This window comes from Labrus mixtus, chromosome 20, assembly GCF_963584025.1.
Source record: "Labrus mixtus chromosome 20, fLabMix1.1, whole genome shotgun sequence".
In the NCBI taxonomy this organism is placed as follows: Eukaryota; Metazoa; Chordata; class Actinopteri; order Labriformes; family Labridae; genus Labrus; species Labrus mixtus.
The window spans coordinates 17,411,655-17,431,446 of record NC_083631.1 but is presented as its reverse complement, the minus strand read 5'-3'; the positions used below and the strand labels follow the sequence as shown (position 1 = coordinate 17,431,446).

Below are 19,792 nucleotides of genomic sequence, written 5' to 3'. Positions count from 1 at the left end.
TCTTGAACAGCATGGCAACAGCTAGCTTACACAATCACCAGCTAATACACAGCTAAACCTTACTTACTGTAATGAGTTCACCTTCTCTTCCGAACTGTTTTCATTTTTTTTTATCTACAAAATGTACATTCAATGAATAAGAGAATAATGTTCTGTATCAACCCTTTACAGGCAGAAACAGGCTGCAGAGAAAGAAGCGCCATACATGAGGAGCAATGGAGCAGCAAACAACTAAGAATGACAGCATTGAGCATCGCAGAGTAAGAAAACACAGTCATTCAAGTCAATGAATATAGATATAGAAGATGTAACCGATGGGTACAAGGGGGTGAAGGCCCACCCCTGGTGATTCTTCTATGCAGAAGTAAAGGTAAACTGAGATTTAGTGCCTCTCTGATGCTACACTTTGAAACCTAAATTGCATGTTTCATTGAAGTTTCCTGAACCTGGTACATGCCTATTCACTCATTTTACTCTGACATCACATTCAGGGTTGGATACTAAAAATACTTTACAAAACCTGCACATCTGTGTGTTCTAGATATGAAAATTGTTTTTCCTAAATCGGACAAATCACTGCTACAACTACATTTTATTGCTTCATAGTCGGCAAAGACAATGGGTAGTGTAGGCTACCTTTGGAGGAACATCATGACAAATTTCAAGCTCAACATACAGTATGTATTAGCCTATTAGCTACTGTGAGATAGAAGCTAATGCAAGCAGTCAGCATTTTCCTGGCTAACATTACAATCTGATGGTGATTATGATACGTAACCAAAGGAATACATTCTTAGCTGACATATCACCATTCACTACTGCAGGGTTATGGCATAGGTTAACGATAGACGAAAGGCCTAAATCTCTTGCTAATGGGCATGTTATATAACTTTAGCAATGAACCAATTCCTGGCTTATTACTAAACTGACATAAAGATTAGCTAAATCTTTATCTTGTTTATAATATTTTCTAACCTTTAAAGGGGGGGTGTCAGCTATAGTGATGTTACTGTTAGCTTTTGTGTAATGGTTACCAATCTGTTGTTTTACATGAAATATGCTAGACTAGAGGAATATTTCTAATATGTCTTTAAGAACCAGAATTGTATGCTTTTAAACGGCCATATCTAAAACTCCATACCAGCAGTTTACCAGCATGCATTTTGGCTAACAGTTAATTTCATGCCCAATACTTTCCTTTAAATATGTTATACAATATTATATTCACATTCATATTTCTACTTACAGGACAGTGTATCTTAGTTTTTCTTTTTAGTCAGTGCAAAGCTGCACAGAAGAAGAATAGAAATGTGTGACATGAGGTTGAAAGTTTTAAGGACATTTCATTTCGACATAATTTTTCTTAGCCCCAACATGTTATAGCTATGATCCTGCAAAACCTCAGTCTTCATTCAATGATAATCTCTGTGAGGTCAAAAGGACACACCACTTTGCACTGGTACATAATTATTGGATGTAAATCTAGACGTGCACAAAGGTCCAACCAAAGGTAAGGTGTGACAAAGCTGATGACATCATCAGGCTAATTTGAAACACTTCTCTCTCCACAGAAGAGATTACATTATGTGATATATAACACACTACAACTGTCCACCCTTTACATTTAACACATGTTTTTTTAATTCTGTTTTGCAAAGCAGTACAGTATAAATGTAGTATTGTATATAAATGTAGTAATGAGTGCTGTGCGAAAGAAAATAATGCAGTGCAAACTCAAAAACAGAAAAATCCCAGTGGAAGAAGGAAACATCCAGTTCGACAAAGAAACATGGAATGTTTTGTAAGAGTGTGTGCGCGTGTGTGTGTTTGGAGTCGGTGTGTGTGTGTGTGTGTGTGTGTGTGTGTGTGTGTGTGTGTGTGTGTGTGTGTGTGTGTGTGTGTGTGGAGATGGGGCTTCAATCAGGGGGAGAAAGTGGAGCAGTGGAGCATGTTGCTGAGGCACAAATGCATAAAGATTCCTGCCCCACATTGAGCTCGGAGTATTCTCTACGACCCTTCTAATACTAAATGATTTAAAGGATATAGACAACAATCCATCATCTCTTTGGAGGGGTTATTATGACTACATTACCTCTCTTCAACCAATACAGTGACACACCATTGTTCCAAAATGCAGCATAGATGTTCCATACAGATAGGCAAACTGTTTTTTCTGGTATAACAGTACATTTGATGTACTGGGAGTATTCTCATTGGGATACATCATCGACATGATGAAAAAGTTTGACATTGAAGAACAGCCACACAAAAAAGACATTTCATCAAACATTGTATTACAAGCATTCAGCAGTAAGGTCTAGAAACATCCTTGATCATTTTTTCATAATTGTCCATGCTTATATAATGATCTAGTTTAAGGTAACTCTGCAGCTCGTACTAAAATATTATGCAGAAAAATCATATGAGGGAGCAAAACAAAAAAAAAAAGACAAGGGAGCAACGTAAAAACAGATGAGGGAACCAGGGGGTAAAAACAGGAAAAGGGGCAAATAAAAACAGATGAGGGAGCCAGGGGTTAAAAACAGGAAAAGGGGCAAATAAAAACAGATGAGGGAGCCAGGGGGTAAAAACAAGCAAAGGGGCAAATCAAAACAGATGAGGGAGTACATTAAGGGCAAAAAAACAGAAAAAGGGGAAAAACACGAGAGGGAACACAAAAAAAAATGAAGCAAATAAGAACAGTAGACAGGGCAAAACGAAAGAAAAAAATCAGAAGAGGGGGCAAAATGAAAACTGACATTAGATCGGAGCAAGAACAGATGAGGGGTCATGAGTGATTTTTTATATTGGCCTTGACTTGTCCTCTTTTGACCCGAGTATAACTCAGACCAGATTTGACTATCAGCACACATCTGGTATACATTCCATTAGCTTCTTAGTGACTCTCTGAAAGAAAAGAAAGTTTAAACTTGTATATTTTTTACACCCTGATTTACTCTCTCTGTTTTTTTTGGGTTTTTTTGCAGTGGCCTCTGCGATCAAGACTTCCTTCCCTCGGTTACTACGGAGAGCTTTCCTGTTATCTCTCTGTTCGTGTCTGTCACTGATCAGATTCTGATTCATCTGCACTTGACAGCTCATGCCAAGACTCCCACCAGGTTTTTTTTTTTTCAAAGGGCTAGAAAACAATGAAGCCTGTTTTGATCAAGGCTTCATCTTTCTGTCCTGCAGACGCTCTTGTTACTCAAACACAGGAAACCAGGAAACAGCAGCTGAGTAAGTCCATGCCTGGGAAATAAAGATAGACAAATTCTGCACCCTCGTAAAAAAAAAAGAAAAAACAGAATGCACTGTAATGTTTTCTGTTTCAGAATCATGCTCTGAGTTCGAAGTGAAGGAGATACAACTTGTGCCTCTATTTCTTTGACTTTGTTTTGTTTTGTGTTACATCAAATGTAATGGATGGTGTTACATGTGTGTATGAGGACAGTCTAAGCTTCGGCTGGATTTAACTCGAGTGGCCTCATCGTTACTGTTGAATTAGAGGCTTAAGTAATGTATTGTACAGGTACAGTCACGCTGCGACTCTCCCTAAAGGTTTATGTTTTCTCACGGGATCAAATGAAGAACTGGATGCCAAGTCCATTTCTGATATGAGCTTAGACTAAAGTCTGATTTGCTTACTATTAAGAGGGTGCATATTCAATGCAGTTTCCTCTTCATTAAAGAGTGTATTGAAATGTTTTGATTGGTTTCTTAACAATTCACATTATCATTATCATTAAATACAGTTACAAGTCAAATAAATTGATGTTTTTAATGTGAAGAATGTATAATATGGCCTTCAATCAAATAACACTTCCATTGTATTTGTGCTTTAGCTTCACCATCATTTATGATCAACTTCTTGCATTTAGGTTCTTTAAGGGAAAAAAAGATCCAACTGTTAATTAAAAAAAAAAAAGCTTGACCTAATATTTCCATCCTGGAATCCAAAGAGTTCCAGAAAAGGGTCACTCTTATGCTATGCATCACGAAATGATTTAAAATGTGTTTAATAGTAGCATGCATATGAATCACAGGTGAAAGGTTGACACTGCAGAGGGACGCTGAGGACGGCCATGCCTGCTAGTATTCCTTAATACAGTTACCTCAGGATCGCAAGTTAATTGTTGAATTTACTCGAGGTCAACAAAGCTTATTTTCTCGTGATACAGGGGTTAACTTATCTTGTTACCCGGGGAAAACAAAGGGTGGATTTCTCTGAGGTAATAAAGTCGTTTAACAATCTCACAAGGAGGCTCACCTGCAAGTGCTTTCCTCCCTGAGAGTCATTTTTGAAATCCCTTAATTCTTAACCCTTAAATTAATTGCCATGGTTGTTGAAACACAAGCTATTTATTCTAGCGTGACAAACCTGATCTCCAATAAATATTACATGAGGAATCAACCTCCATGTTTGTGATAATGGATTGATTATTACAGATATACAGGTTTTTCTTGATAGTATCTTAAAAAATAAATGTACGCAAGGCTTTTCTAGGCTTCTAGTTAAGTCAAACAACATGCACAGATTTTTCATCCAACTATGTACAATATGCATACAGACCTCCTTTCTTTAAACAGCACTACAGCAGAGTTGTTTGTGCTCATGTGGAACATACCTCTGCCCATACACAGCAAATAAGAACAAATCATGTGCTTTTGGAATTTGTCTCGGGTTGGAGGGGGTGCAGAGGAAGTGTTATAAATCTTATTTTGAGCTATGTGCTTACTGAAATGATCATTGTGCTGATTGAAAGTGCATCATCTGGCCTAGACCTCACTGAATTAAACATATGGGTTGAGAAGATCAATTATTTAGCTATTCGGTTCGGTTCTGATTTGATAACTTTCTAAGCTCTGACGCCACCTGGTGGTAAAACCGTTTGGCAGATTTCTCAAGAAGCCTAAGCAGACAGGTGCCAAAGGAAGTTCAAAAATAGCAGTTTCAGTTTGTAAACGACAAGACAAATTGATGCCTTAAATACTTTATGCCCGGAGTTACCAAGATGGAAAGTTGTTTTTCCAATGTCAGGTCTAAAAGTGGAAAAGCATAGACGTAATGGGACAATTTTTTATTATAAAGAACTGATAATAACTCAAATATAACTCAGTTTTGACAGCAATTATTTCATACTGTGTAAAAAGTATTTAAGAATAAATTCGCAAGACGTGATTCAATAAAAAAGTTATTTTTAAATGTAGCAAATTTACCGCAGTCCTCTCAGTTTACAGTCCAGGAGTCCGCCATGTTTTGCGTCGTTAACAAAAAAAAATCTACGACTTGCCCAGGTGTTGCTTTTTCGACTTGGGCTGCCCTAAAGGTACATTTTTACAAAAGCAAATCGTTTTCCGATTAGGACACGTGAAAACTACATTACCCACAATTCACTGCGCACTGTAAACAGGAAATATCCGTCTCCCGCCGGCTAGTAGGTTTGTGCTGTTGCAGTTGCAGCTAAATCTTTTTTTTTTTTAATTGACGTTTGGGGTTTGCACTTTGATTTAAGTGGACCTAAAGCTGAGAATTAATTATTTACTTTTTTTTAGTCTTACGTGTGTGTGAAAATAACTCTTTTATGAGCGGTGTTTATGACGCTCACAGACGTGTCCGTGTGTTTGATGTATTTAGCGGCGACGTGATTCGTTTCAATTATCAAGAAACCAGTCACTTTAATGGTGAAGGAAGCAGCTAAAGACGACAGTATCAAAGTCATAGTCAATAAAACATCAAGCCATCAAACACAACATTATAGTTTGTTGTGTTTATAACATGGACATGCTCACAGGAGAGTGGTTACCAATGGAGACAGGAGACGCTTAACGAGATATCTACTCTCAGTCCTGAACGCTACAAAGGCATATTCAACATGGTGAGGAAACACTGGTATCAAATGTTCATAATAAATTGTGTTTGTTCAAGGTTTTTAGAAAGAGTTAAATGTATATTTTCATATCTACGTATGTCACTTTTCTTCTCCACCAAAGTAGTTACACCCATAAGCTGCCTTTCTCCCAGTAGCAAGGACTTTAAGCCCAAATGTCCCCTTTTGTATTTCCAGCCTGAAAGCCTTACTTTTTGTTTCCCAAGCACTGTTCCCAGTTTGAATTACTGGGCTTATTGGTGAATGGCGACACTGAGCCAGTATTCCTCGTTTGTTATATTTCAGCAAAGTATGGCAACACATCGAGACAGCCACACTACTTGTTGCTCTATCATCTTCTGAAAGCTGTATATACTTAACTTATCAGAAATATTCAGCCCCAAAGATTCTGCACTTTCAGATCAGTATGCTCAGAGCAGGAATCCTATGGGGGGGGGGTAAAACCTAAAATCCCTTGAAACCCCAGTCCCTGTGGTGTAAGCTCTGTGAGTAGGCTACCCCCAAAAGTCTCTGTAGACCCCAGTGACGGGACGTTTGATGGAAATGTGGCTATTTCTGAAAAAAAAAATAAAAATAGCTAACTGTGATAAAATGTTTTTCACAGGCAACAAAGCCAAGGGGCAAACCATCCAAAAGTAAGTTGCTCAAGTGTTATTTTAAATATATAATGTCTTCATATCTACTTAATCGTGTCACAATGTGTGCAGCATTGTCAACTGAAAAGCATAAGCTGTAACGTCTCAGAGTTGGTAGCAATAGAACCAGATGAATTTAAACCAGCTGTCTCGTCCTCACGTATTCCCAAGGTTCATTTGGAGATGATGATTTGCTCGACAGCTTATTTGATGATACAAGTAAGCGATGTATTCATTTGAGTCTACTTGTTTTGTCGTCATCACTGTGAAAGTTTCATGTATAATCATATTATGTCTCATGGCTGATCCTTCTAGAACATCAAGTCAGGGGGAGAGCACCTCGCAGTGGACCGCTGGTTCGGTTAGTTTGAGGAATTTAACTGTTAGATTCTTAAAATTTGCACTTGTGCTGTTTGTGAGATACATTTTTTTTTTTTTCCTCCAGCTCTTCTGCTACTGACAACATCTTCAGTATGCTCACAGAGGAGGCGAAGAGGGATGGCGGGGGGTCCGAGGTACGAGGATGAAATGCAAAATGTGTTGCACATATACACACCTTCACAGTTATATTACTTATATTTTTTTGTTCATTTTCTGTTCTCTATCAAAGGATTCTGATGTCTCCGCAGCAGATCCAAATGACATACTGAAGAATATGAAGGTAAGACATTAATAACTGTGGAAATGTGGAGACTGTGTAGCCTTTTGTCGTCTGTGAATGATCTGAGGTCCATTCACATTTCTCTGTATTGTTTTTTGTCTGGTTTCCCTGGAACAGGACATGGATGATATGGATGCTGAGCTTTTTGGATCAAAGAAAAACCAGAGCTCAGCTCCTGCTCAAACGATGTCGTCTGATAACAAAGGGACAAAGAAAGACTCTGCTACAACAGAAACTTACCTTAAACCAGAGGAATCAGGTATTTTAAAAAAAACAACACATTATTAGCTTTGCATTTTTGCGGGCACTAACACAATAGCAACAACCAAAGAGAGCTGTTTCTCATTCTTTTGATCCGCTCAGGTGATCCCACAAGGGCAAAGAATCCAAACTCTACTCCTGCTTTGACCACCTCACAAAACTACAAGAAGTTCACCTTCTCTGGTGAGTGTGCCTCCCTCTCACATTCACTTCTGAAGCTGAGCAGAAAGTTTATTACTGATAGGTTTTGTTTCTTATTTTTTACGGCAATTGTTTAGAAACTGGAGGTGACGATAAACGCCTTGTTCAGACAACTCAAAATGAAGGTATATGCCCACCAGGGGGCTGCAGGACACACTACAGGAATCACTGCAGTACCCCTCTCACAATGACCTTACTTGTCTGTGCTGCTGAAATTCCCCTCTGGGGATCAATAAAGTACTATCCTATCCTATCCTATAATAGGGATATGTTGATGTCCTGCTTCAGCTCTAAATGAATGATCATTTGAACGTGTGCATCCATTGTTTGATGTCTCAAAAATGCCCAAGTTAAGAATGGAACTTTCCCCTACAGATGAAGATGACCCCCTGGCTGATCTACTTGATGACCTGCTTCCAGATGATACAAAGCCCAAATATAAATCCAGCATTCAACGGTCCAAACCTGAAAAGTCTGTGGCCTCTCCTTCAGCATCCCCCGTCCTGGAGCCTGAAACACGTGAGCCTTAAATGACCTGCGGTAGTTTATACTTCAACTTCAAATCCTCCTTAAGTCCTAAATATAATTGTGTATGCTTTGTTTGTCAGCTAAGGCAGCAAAGAAACCTGCTGATCTTACATTTGATGACGATAAGGACGACCTGTTGGATGCACTCGGACTTGACAGCGATGAAAACTATCCTAAGAAAAAAGAGAGCGTTCTTTGGCCCAACAAGGAAAGGTAACAGCTCGGTTTTCTCTCCCTCTGTCTCACTTTTTTGTTGTCCTTATTTATAGCGCTCAATGATAAATAATTGCTGCCTAAGTGCGTACGGGTGCATCTTTCTCTGTCTGGCACTTCTACTTTGTTTTGCCCGTATTTTGAAAACATGTCTTAACTGTCAAAGGACTGAGCCGTCTCCAAGAGCTCGTACGAGACTTGACGAGATTCTGCAGAGTTTGACTTCACCTCGTCTCCTCGAACGACCTCCAACCGGTGAGATGAGGGACCAGGCACCGTCTCAAGAGGAGCAACGTCAGGAGAAGACCTCTGGGGGGAAAGGTAATAGCATAATGGTTAGCACAAGTGTGTGCAGGTACCTTGTCCAAAAACAATAACAAATATTAAAGGCTGAATGTGTTCCCATTTCTCAGAGCCACTTTTAGAAGATGACCTCACATTCGGCTCCTATCAGCCCACTATGGTGTCCACACCTGAAGGACGCCACTCCCGCAGACCGTCTGTCAGGTTTGTGTGAAGGCCACTGTCAGTCTTTTACAGAAGGTTTTTCTCTTTACCTGCCGTGATTGTCTGAACATTAGTTTTTCCCCGTCATCAGATTTTCCACTGAGGATGTGAGCATGTCTACCTCGGAGAAGAAACCGAAACAAACAACCACCGCCTCTAGACATCGCAACTCAGCCGACTGGCTAGGCCTCAAGACAGACGACGACCAATCCTTTCTTAAGGGCGATGCCAAAGAGACCACCACGACTACAAAGGCCCCTTCATCTCCTGTAACAGAGAGAAGATCCTCAGTGAGTAGTAGTCCTGTCCCATCTGCTGCTAGATTGGCTGCAGCCTCCCCGATCCTAGCCGATGGTGTCCCCAAACAAACCAAGCTGGACGCCTCTAAAAGCGAGAAGAGCGGAGAAGAGGAGGAGGAGGATGACTGGCTAGCAGGAGCGCTGAGCAGGAGGAAGGCTCGGTCAGGGGTTCACTCTGATGCAAAAGCAGCCAAGCAGGAAGACTCTCCAAGCCCGGAAGAAGTAGTGGATCAGGAGTCAGTTTTAAGGTACTGTGTATGCTAACTAGAAAAGAAGCTGCTAGAAGCTTGTTTGTATGTACTGAATGATGAACTGCTTTTGTTTTCAGCCAACAACCCACTACACAAGCTCCTACAGGCAAAGAGGACACTCTTCCATCTGTCAAAGAACCAAGGTAACACATGTGCTTTTTGAATAATTCAAACTCATGTATGGAAGTGGCAGTGTTTTGCTATTTTGCAGTTTTTTGATATATTTCCTTTTCTTTTGTGCAGAAATTCTTTGCTTACACAGTCCAGTCCTTCTGCTAATGTTGCTCCTGTTGAAGAGAAGAGGACCAAACAAGGTATTTCCCTCTGTTGCACAGTGACCCACCATTCAACACCTCTTCAATAAGATAGGGATACAATATCGCTTGCAAAACTATTACCATTTGTAAAGATGAAAAGTCACCGACTATGATGTCTGATGAAGTGAATGTTTTTAAGTTGAAATGAAGATCTTTTCTATGTGGATTTAGCACCACTATGGCTCTGTGATATTACTGAGAACTAGCTGCTTTATTCTGAAAAAAAACACAATTATTATACATTCTAACCCATTTTAGTGTGGACTAGGTCTGCCCAGCTGTGATAATCTGCTCCATGTGCTGCAGGCAGTAAAAAGAGTATTGTAATGCATTGATTAAAAGTGCACTCTGCTGGACGAACAAAATATTGAATCCATTTCTAAAGCACCCTGAGTATTTTTTTACTGTACCAAAAACCCTGTGAGCAGATTAAGTATAATAACAGTCTGTAAAACTTTTTCATACAAATCGTCCGTTACTGAAGAAAATGTTGAATTTCCCTCTTCCTTTTGTCGCCTCAAAAGAAATCCAAGAAGCTTCTGCAGTTTCTGTTTCTCTTCCACTGTGCAGGTAGCCGCATGAGCAGAAAGTCAGCCTTCAGATGAGTCAGCGATGCATGCGTAGCTAGCTCATTCAGCAAGTAAGATGGCAGAGAGAGCAGATTTCACTTTGTGCAAATATTCCCATTACTTTGACTTTTGTTCTATGTTATATTGTTTCTGTTATTCTTGTTGTTGGGCTGCAGAGTTTCAGATGATGGACTGTAAGAAAGGCTGTGCAATGAGGGTCGCGTCGACACATACAAAGGCAGACGTTTAACTAGCATGGGTTAAGAGCCGCAAATGAGCTTCAACTTTTTATTGTGAGAGTATTCTAATACATTGCTTTTCTCAGTGGGTAACATAGTAACATATGAAAAATCCCCCCAACAAAACAGGATCCAAAACACACAAATAGGTTAGGAAAGCAAAACAAGATCTGCAACACTGTAACTTAGCAAGATACTTTCTAAGTGGAGTAATCTTGTAATGAAGCAAGTTACTTTTCAAAGGAACATAACCCAACTCTGTCTGAAAAAGGCCAGTACCTGCTTGCTAATATCGGCCAACCTATATACCGGTCCAATAATATCGGCTTACCCATGTATCTGTCAGGCTCCCTTCTGAAGCCTAATTTACAAAATGCACATCCTTGTATTACTACAAAATCATAATCTTAGGGAATAACCAACTTGCATTCTAATCTTCCTTTTGCACAGATAGCATTCTTCCTACACCACAAGCCCCCTCTATAGTTATAGAGTATGCACCCGCCATCCAGCCTAACCTGCCCTCCACCCTACCACCCTCCTCTTCATCTCCTCTCCACCTTGTACAAACTCTTAGTTCCTCTCATCCTTCAGATTCTCCTCCTCAGGCTGCTAGCAGCGTTAGCCACACTGAACCACAGCCTCAGTCCCATCCCCACCACTTAATACCGTCTAATGAAGGATCTGCTGTGCCTCGGGTGCCCGGTCAGGCTCTAAATGAAACCCCTCAACAGCCTCCAGTGCTCCCACACATGTCCGCTGTACTGACAGACAGCCTGCAGCAGCTGCTTCTACAATCACAGGTGTGGAAAACTCAATGCGTACTTCTACTCACAGATAACTTCAAAATGCATGAAAAATATTGGTGACCCGGTTTGATCTCGGTGTGCGTACTCCTCTTCTGCAGTTGCTCGGTCTGGGAGGATTTGTGGACGCAGCGTCTCCGCAGAGAGGTCTCGAGAAAGAGAAGCAACCTGCTGAATATCAAGCTTTACAGGCTCGCATCATCCAGCTGGAGGGACAGGTGTGTTGAATCTGTTGTAGTGATAAGGGAGAAACACATGAACTGTGGAAATAGTCTACCCTTCATTACTAGCACAGCTTGAAACTTGTTTGTTTTGTCGTCCAGGTAAAGAAACTGAAGTTGGAGTGTGACCAGAGCAAATCGTTGCTGGAGCTCATGGACACTGCACACAAGTAGTTAATTTCCCTCATCCAGATATGTCATGCATATTTCCCTGCCCTCTACCCAGTTTACATGTGCCTGTATGCTGACAACAGAATGTGACTTTTTTTCCTGTGCCTGGCCCAGGGCTCATGTGAAGCGGCTTGAAGAAATGGCAGCCCAGAGGGAATCGCAAGCGCGTCAGGAGTGCGACGACATGATGGAGCGCCTGGCCGCTGTTACGCGGTCAGGAGAGCAGGAGCACTCGGAGCTGCAGGCTCAGTATCAGCGCAAACTGACCCAGGCCCTGCAAGAGAGAGACCGTGAGGTGGAGAGACTCAGAGACCTCCAGAGGTAAACAAGGCCTTTAAATATCCCATGAGAAACTGTGTAAGTAAGGAGATCTCACCCTGCTTTCTTTTAACAGTCAAATGTATCACTCGCTATCATTACATTTGGAAAATGTTTGTATTTTAAAGGATGTTTCTTCAGCATGCTGATAATCACTTTATCTGACCCCCAACTTCAGTTTTAGCTGTTAAAATAAAAAAAATAAAAAAAATATCTAGAATCAATCAAGCTTCCTCCTTATGGTCTTGTTTGCATGTGTAGGATAACTCTGTATAAAAACTGAGCAGGCCGTCAGTAAAGTTTATCATGTTTTGTAATGTATGACTGTAAAGTTAACCCCACTTCTGTCCTGCTTTGTCGTCAAGGAAGTCTATCTTAGAGATGAAGAAAGACCACGAGGACCAGGTCCGGAGGCTGAAGAAGCTAAAGGACGAGGAGGTTGATGCAGTGACGAGTGCAACTTCTCAGACCAGGTACCATGTTGTTTAAACCACATCAGTCCTAACTATGAGCTGTGTCTGACCACGCCCCTCTGCGGAAGAGGATTGCAAGGCAGAACAAACACCTAGCTGAGGGGTTATTGCCCCTTGTGATGTCATAAAGGGAACATCTCCAAACGGCCTGTTTGAGCACACTTTTTTGAAAAGTGGAGCAGGCAAAACATATTGAGGAAGAGAGGATGGACTTTTGTCATAATTAGGGGGTTTGGAGACAGACTAGGGACACAGATTAGTGTCAGAAAATCATGGTAAATTGTGTTTTGCATAATATGTGACATTTCAAATCAGAGCTTCCAAACAGTCTGCAGCCTGACAACTTTAAAAAAAAAGTTCAACAAGGGAATTTGAAATGATGCTCTTAAATTAAAAATTATTGAAGGTATATAAAAGTGATTTACCCCCCCCCCCCTTAAAACATCTTTCTAACTAATACCATTTTTGTCAATAAGATTGCCTCACGAGCCGTGGAGGCCAGGACTTCAGATATTTTTGTCAAATCCATCACTGTCTGTGTCTTTCTTCCAGGTCTCTCATGGGGGTGATCGAGCAGATGGAGCAGTTCTCCTCTCGGCTCGGAGATCTTTCTTCTCGAGTGGAGAGCACTCACGAACACACGGCTCAGTGCCTGGAGCAGGGGGTGCGGCACAGAGACGAGCAGTTTCGAAGTACCTCAGACACACACACACACACACACACACACACCATTTGTTTTATTAGCATCCTGTAGTTTGCATCACATTACAAGAAGGTTAAGGTCATTCTCTGAATGTGCATTTCAGCGATGCAGGACCGTCTGACTCAGAAGCAGAAAGCTATGGAGGAGGAGAGAGCGTACCTCAAAGAAATCATTTCCAGGATGGACACGCAGATCAATGAGCAGCAGAGACAGCTTGAGAAGGTCAAGTGAAAGCGGTCAATGAAAAAAACACACTTTATTTGAGGATAACTGAATTTCAAAACAAGTACATACCAAAGTGTTTATATAAGTGGACTCAGCCTGTTGGTTTCAAAAGCAAAGCCAATGCAGATCTTGCTTTGTTTGATATGGCCATTGTATGAAACCAGATGAGAAAACACCACAACAACCCTGTTTACTTTTTTCATAAAGGGTTCAGGGTAGAGGGTTTTCTTCTTGAAATCAGCTTGATGATTATTTTATTAATTATGGGTCAATGTAGAGAAAACCCCAGAAACAAGCAGGCTTGACTTTAGGACAGGGATACATGATAGGAGAGTTGCTACCACCATGCCCTGCCCACCAGGGTCCAAAAGCAACACACACTCCATCTTAAGATGGACAGATGTGACAACCTAAATGTTGTCACATCTGGTTCCAAAATCGAGATCGCACCTGAAAAAACTAAAAACCAAAGGCTTTAAAACCACTGGACGACGTCGCGGTGCTGCCTTCATTTCTAATATACAGTCTAAGAAATCAAAACTGATATTTTTCCCCTTTTTTGTCTGCCTCAGGAGCGCTGGAAATTGACAGCAGAGCAGGCCAAAGCAGAGTCTACCCAGAGAGGCCTGGAGGACGAGCGGCGTTCCGTCAGCATGCAGATCAACATGGAGAGAGAGGAGCTGGAAAGAGCTAAGGTGAGGCTCATTAACATGCACACCAGAGGTTTTCATTAGAGCCCTAACGATTAATCGGCCAGCCCATAATATCGGTTGGGCTCGAATAAACCGTATACAGTGACTATGGGTCACCTTTATCGTAATGGAGGACAGTGGACATTGTAGGAAACCAGGAGAGAATGGGGAATGACGGGGGAAATAGTGTTGGACGGGTCGGAGTTGAACCTGGGCCGCCCACTTTGAGGACTATTGCCTTTGTACATGTGGCGTAACATAACCGCTAGGCTATCTGGTGCACCGGTTTGTTTTACCCCTCGCTTGCCTGTCTCTGTGTGCGTCAGAGCGCCTTACTGGAGGAGCAGAAGTCAGTGATGCAGCACTGTGCAGAGGAGAGGAAGAAGCTGGCGGCTGAGTGGGCTCATTTCCACACACTGGAGAAGCAGAGACACGAGAGGGCCGAACGGGAGGTCAGCAGCCTCCTGGAGAAGAGAGAGGACTCCATCATCAGTCTGGCACAGGTGAGCTGGAGTGGAGGAAAGAAGAGCATCCTGTTTTTCAATACTTTCAAGGTCATATATTATTATTCTTTTCAACAAGTATAAATAAGTCTCAGAGCTCCCCAAACATTTGTGAAGTTTCTTTCTTAAAATCCACTCTGATTCCATATTTTATCATGCCTATAAACCCCTCTATTCCAGCCCTGCTCAGAACAGGCTGTTTCTGTGTCTGTAGCTTTAAATGCAGGTGAGCTGTGTTCGCCCACGCCCCTCTGGAAGGGCTACATTTATGGGCCTTTAACTAAGACTTTTAGAAATAGTATTTCCAAGGTGAAAGAGATATCGGGTCCCTGCTCTGTGTGACATAGTAATCTCACTCTCTTTCTGTTGCAGGAACAAGCTGACCTAAAGCTTCATACGGCAGAGCTGAAACATAAACAGGTGGCTTTGGCACAAGAGAAAGAGACTCTGGAGAAACTGAGAGAAGAGATCGACATGGAGAAAGAGAGAATTAGCAGCACTGCATTGAGACTCAAGACACGAGCCCAAGAGGTGGAGGCCTTTAGTAAGGTAAATTCACACAACACAGAGAGAATATTCAATGTATATTGCATGTAACTTGTTATACTTTTCTTATCACCAAACTTCATCTTTCTATTTAGCTTGCAGCAGACAAGCAGGAGAAGGGAGAACGAGCGCTGCAGGAGGCAAAGCGTATCGAGGCTGAGCACGGGGCAAGGCTGAGAAATCTCCACGCGCAGACAGAGCGGCTGAGGCAGCAAGAGCAACGAATGCTTCAGGTTTGTCACCACAACACATCTCTTAACAAATGTAACCAGCACGTGAAGGGTTATGCGTGACCTCATCCAAACACTATGCGTGCAGGAGCGAATGAGGGTAAGTCATCTGCAGAAGGATTCGGAGAATTCCATAAACCACTTGCCACAAATGATTCAACCAATTTTACCAGGTGAGTTTATCGCTGCTTATTGAAAACATCAAGTCACAAACGCATTAAATATTCAGTATAAAAAAGGGGTTTTATTCTTTATTGCAGATGCAGGTTCATTCATGCCAAACCCTGAGCTGACCTCAACGGTGAATATTCCCCCTCCGACTTCGTTGGCCGACTCTCAGGCCTCAGCTCTTCAGGCTAGTCTGGCTCTATGGAGGTACAGCGCAGAAAAGGTAAAAGACACTTTGCCAATTAAGTAAATATTGACAATGTAAAGAACCTAGGGCTGTGAGATAAATTGTACAAAACTGTCATCCCATTATGTACAAAGCTTTTTACACAATGCAAGTAAGAAAAATACAAAAGGGGTGTGGCATATAATCGATACAGCATGTTTTTGTGCCCTGATGTGCAAAGACATTGGAACAAAAGCCAATGATCACTTTTTCTGAATTTCCAAATCTTCTTTACATTGTTACCAGGGAACTATGAAGTGCTCATGTCTCTAATTATACCGGCCTGATTCAAAGGCTTCAACTCATTACAAGCACTAGTCTTTTTTTCTCCCTCTGATCTTATGTTTAAGTCAATTGATTTGTTTGGTGCACTACATTCACCTCCGGTAATCCAGGTTGCATATATTGGAAATTAATCCAAATTAAAAGTACATTTCATCTTAGTTTCAGTTGGTGTCATATCAGGGCATCTTAGATGGATGATTAACAATCCACTGTGTAGAACAGTAGCACTACTAATTAAGTCATGTAAAGATCTTTTTCAAACTTCCTCCATATAATATAAAACCATGAATCCCCTGCAACACGTATATAAACATCACAAGGGAAGATTTTCATTAAACCGAAAAATGATTCAGAGGCATTTAATTTTGAGTGTATGCTTTTAATCACAAGTTTATCATACGTGACAACAGTTGCTACAATAAAAGCTTATATTTTCAATATTTCTGTTTCCTGAACACAGGACCGGGAATTCCTCGCCGAGGAGCAGATCTTCTTGGACAATTTGAAAAAGAAGTCTAACAGGTCACTTTAACACAGATTGACATTTTTTATTTTAACAGTATTAATCCCTGAGGGGAACTTCTGCTTTACACTCTGTTCTTGTGAGACAAGCTAGAAACTGTGCTGCTTATTACTTGAATTTTGTACATCCTTGTAAGGGATACTTCACCCATTTGCATTAAGCTTTGTATCGTTCATCCACATGAGCCAAAAAGACACTTGCTGCCTCCTTTTCTCAGTCAGTAAGGCACCACCTTCAAAATGTTTTTCACATTACTACAAATACGACCCAATGTCAATACAGATTCATGTTTCAACAGGTGAAGTATCCCATTAACATTAAACATGTTTTTAGATCCATTTTCACACAAATTCATCTTTTGTCATTCTTCGAAGTTGGACCTCTGGATCAATCCAAAGCTTGGTTTCATCTGCAACATAAAAAAAACAATATCAAGATTTTTAACTTAACACTTTATTTCATCAGCCTAAGATGCAATGTTCTATTCTCTCCAGTCAAGCCTCAGGTTACCATTGACTCAACACTAAGTTTCAGACAGGGATAACTTGTTTCATCATTGGCTTGACATGAGCGAGTCTCAAAATCATTTACCTTTCCAACCTTAAGAACCAACATCTCCGCCTCAGTCTTCCACAGACGTTCAGACCTGCCGAGAGAAATTTACATCTGAATCATCACATATTCAATCTCTGCAGACAAAAATGAAAACGTTTAAAACATTTCTCAGAACAGCTATTTCCATCGTCAGTTATCGCATCAGACGGCACTTCCTATGCAGCAGTTTTCATCACTGATTCAGTTGAAATCTTAACATGCAGCAGAGTAGCACACACACCTGTTTCACTGTAATTCCATCCACCGTTTAGCAGTTCACTTTAAGTGGGACTGAAGAACCACGGCCCTGTAAGAACACAATTCATTAGTGGCAATTCTCAAAACAGCATGTGACAACACAAAGGAGTCTGCAGGAAGTCAGATACCATTGATTTCCACACTGATTTATTCAGACAGGGATAACAAGATCATCATGTATACTGCATCTTAAAGGAACACAACTCATTTACAGTCAGACTTACCTTTTATTGGAGTTAAATTCCAGAGATTTTGGAGAGGAGAAGAACCTCATTTCACCTTCACCAACAGCTGCCTGTCATGTAAAAAAAAAAGAAAAAAAAGAAAAAAAAGAAACAATGAGAAACCACATCTTAAAGCTTTATCAAATGCCACCATGAATAAACTAGTCAGTAAGGGCAGGCCACGTGTTTCTCTTTCATATTTCAGTCGGTTACATGAAAAAAAAAATAACACGCATGTGGTCGTATACGGCCATGTGCATAAAATACTATTATCTGGTTGCTCTAAATCAACTTCTTTAAAACAGGGTGTGCAACTTTTTCCCCTACATACTCGGCCAACACGTGTTAGCCAAAATCCAAGGTTGCTAACTCGAATTCTAACTCAAATGTTATTATCCTTAACTACGCATAACAATGAATAATTACCTCGTCACGGCGGCTCAAATGTAGAAAGGTTCATATTCAGACAGAAATATATCACGACGTTTGAAAACAGCATGTTAAGAGTTGGGAGCCTCGAAGCTAGTGACCGTCCACGATGCTGCCGAAGCTGAAAGAGACTGGATGCTGTTTGTTCTTCTTGTTTTATGTGTTGCTGGTTAGAAAACGAGCATGGCGGTGCATTACTGCCACCAGCTGGACTGGAGTGGAGAAAAGTGGAGGAGACGGGAAAATAAATTAAAATTCATACATTTTTCCTTTAAAAAAAATAATAATCTCACACTATGTAATTAATGTTTTCTAAATTAAGACTTGTATGAATAAATCTAATGCAAGCCTCAAAATCTCGCGACACTATACTGAACTCAACCATAGATTTACAGTCTATGGAAATAATGCATCAGGTAAAACTTGGACTGGTTTTCCTGTTTTATCAATGCCCTCCTTATTTTTTTTTGAGCTATAATGAAAATGAATTACAAATACATTTTTTTTAAAGTAAAATTGCCATAAATACACGTTATTTATGGCACATTTCAACAAAAATAAATTAAATTTAACTGATTATGTGGAAAGAAATTTAAGTTATAGTACAATGTGGTTCACAAATATGCCTTAATCATTAATCTTTCAGATGGCATTGAGGTCAGTGTTGTTAGAAAACGATTGAAATGGCAGAATATTGAATATGCGTTTAATTATTGATGGCAGTTGTTGATGGCAATTCATCTTTGAGTCTTAGCCTGCAGCCAATCCATCAGAATTACAGAACAAAATAGATTATCCTAAATGTTGCCACTCCAGAGGAAAAATATTTTTTTTGGCTAAGCAGGCCATTATAACGGCACCCCTTCAAACAGATCATAAAGGTTCATCAAATAGCCTGTAAGCTGTTTCTATGCTTCTCCATAAAATCAAATGCCATGAGGTGTCAGATGTGTCTCAAAAAAAAAGAGTCATGACAATTTTGTATGTCTTAGCATTTGAATTACAGTCAAATCTACTTTTGCTGGAAGGATGAGGAAAGTTAACAAGCCTCTAAATGTATTCACTAGATGTCTTCTGGGGGACATGAAGAGGGTTTTTTACTGTCAGTGGATCGTCAGAGATATTTCACATTAGAATTATTTAACAGTAAAAACACTCCAGTCCAATTTAATATGAACAACACCGTGTAGAATATTAAAATGTCAAAACTTTCAACTTCTCAACTTTTTAGAAACACATGGTTTAAGAAATGAAAATGACAGAAGCAGCAGATGTTACCAATGATGAAGAGGCAGTAGATAACAGCACATATAGTCTACATTTGATAGGCTACAGATTTAAAGTTAATGGGCCAAGTAATTAAAAATAATTAAAGAATATTTGGCGACAGTATGTGGGGCCAGAACTGTAAAAACAGCTCTTACAATTAGGATATATCTAGAACGAATATAGCCTGACATGCCCTGAATATGCCAGACTACTGGACAAAAGAAACACAAACATGTCGCCCAACTGGTCTACTGCCCGGAGGGAAACCCTTCTCCCAGCAGACGTGACACAGCCTGTTACAAAGAAGAGCAGAGTGTCTTGCCAGGACAGCCAGCTTCTCTCCTCCTGCTCCTCGCTGC

General features: G+C 40.6%; 1 protein-coding gene, 1 long non-coding RNA gene and 2 other non-coding genes across 5 annotated transcripts; 1 reads left to right on the top strand and 3 right to left on the bottom strand.

The window, feature by feature from the left end:
* The first annotated feature begins 5,437 nt into the window (after positions 1–5,437).
* LOC132954433 (fas-binding factor 1 homolog) lies at positions 5,438–16,739 on the top strand. The gene is made up of 30 exons (XM_061026985.1): positions 5,438–5,876; positions 6,493–6,523; positions 6,695–6,742; positions 6,839–6,884; positions 6,969–7,038; positions 7,134–7,184; positions 7,302–7,443; positions 7,548–7,628; positions 7,724–7,771; positions 8,022–8,165; positions 8,255–8,387; positions 8,554–8,708; positions 8,801–8,894; positions 8,986–9,441; positions 9,522–9,587; positions 9,688–9,758; positions 11,164–11,372; positions 11,477–11,593; positions 11,699–11,766; positions 11,882–12,088; positions 12,451–12,558; positions 13,111–13,250; positions 13,365–13,483; positions 14,059–14,181; positions 14,505–14,681; positions 15,054–15,230; positions 15,323–15,460; positions 15,546–15,630; positions 15,718–15,848; positions 16,597–16,739. The coding sequence occupies exons 1-30, from the start codon at positions 5,874–5,876 to the stop codon at positions 16,666–16,668; spliced, it is 3,510 nt and encodes a 1,169-aa protein (XP_060882968.1). The 5' UTR covers positions 5,438–5,873; the 3' UTR covers positions 16,669–16,739.
* On the bottom strand, positions 16,712–18,315 carry LOC132954452 (uncharacterized). Of its 2 annotated transcripts, XR_009665766.1 has the most exons (5): positions 18,162–18,315; positions 17,736–17,806; positions 17,495–17,560; positions 17,251–17,305; positions 16,712–17,068 (listed from the first exon to the last, which is right to left on the bottom strand). It is a non-coding gene; the product is annotated as an uncharacterized LOC132954452 (long non-coding RNA). The 2 variants fall into 2 exon arrangements; XR_009665765.1 differs by lacking the exon at positions 16,712–17,068 and having other exon boundaries at positions 17,126–17,305.
* LOC132954758 (small nucleolar RNA R38) lies at positions 17,154–17,224 on the bottom strand. The gene has a single exon (XR_009665849.1). It is a non-coding gene; the product is annotated as a small nucleolar RNA R38 (small nucleolar RNA).
* LOC132954759 (small nucleolar RNA SNORD49) lies at positions 17,381–17,454 on the bottom strand. Its single transcript, XR_009665850.1, has one exon. It is a non-coding gene; the product is annotated as a small nucleolar RNA SNORD49 (small nucleolar RNA).
* Positions 18,316–19,792: the final 1,477 nt, after the last annotated feature.

Coding starts and splice junctions, on each gene's coding strand:
- LOC132954433 (XM_061026985.1), top strand. Junction 7,039..7,133: donor GGGATGGCGGGGGGTCCGAG/GTACGAGGATGA, acceptor TCTCTATCAAAG/GATTCTGATGTCTCCGCAGC. Junction 11,767..11,881: donor CTCATGGACACTGCACACAA/GTAGTTAATTTC, acceptor TGCCTGGCCCAG/GGCTCATGTGAAGCGGCTTG.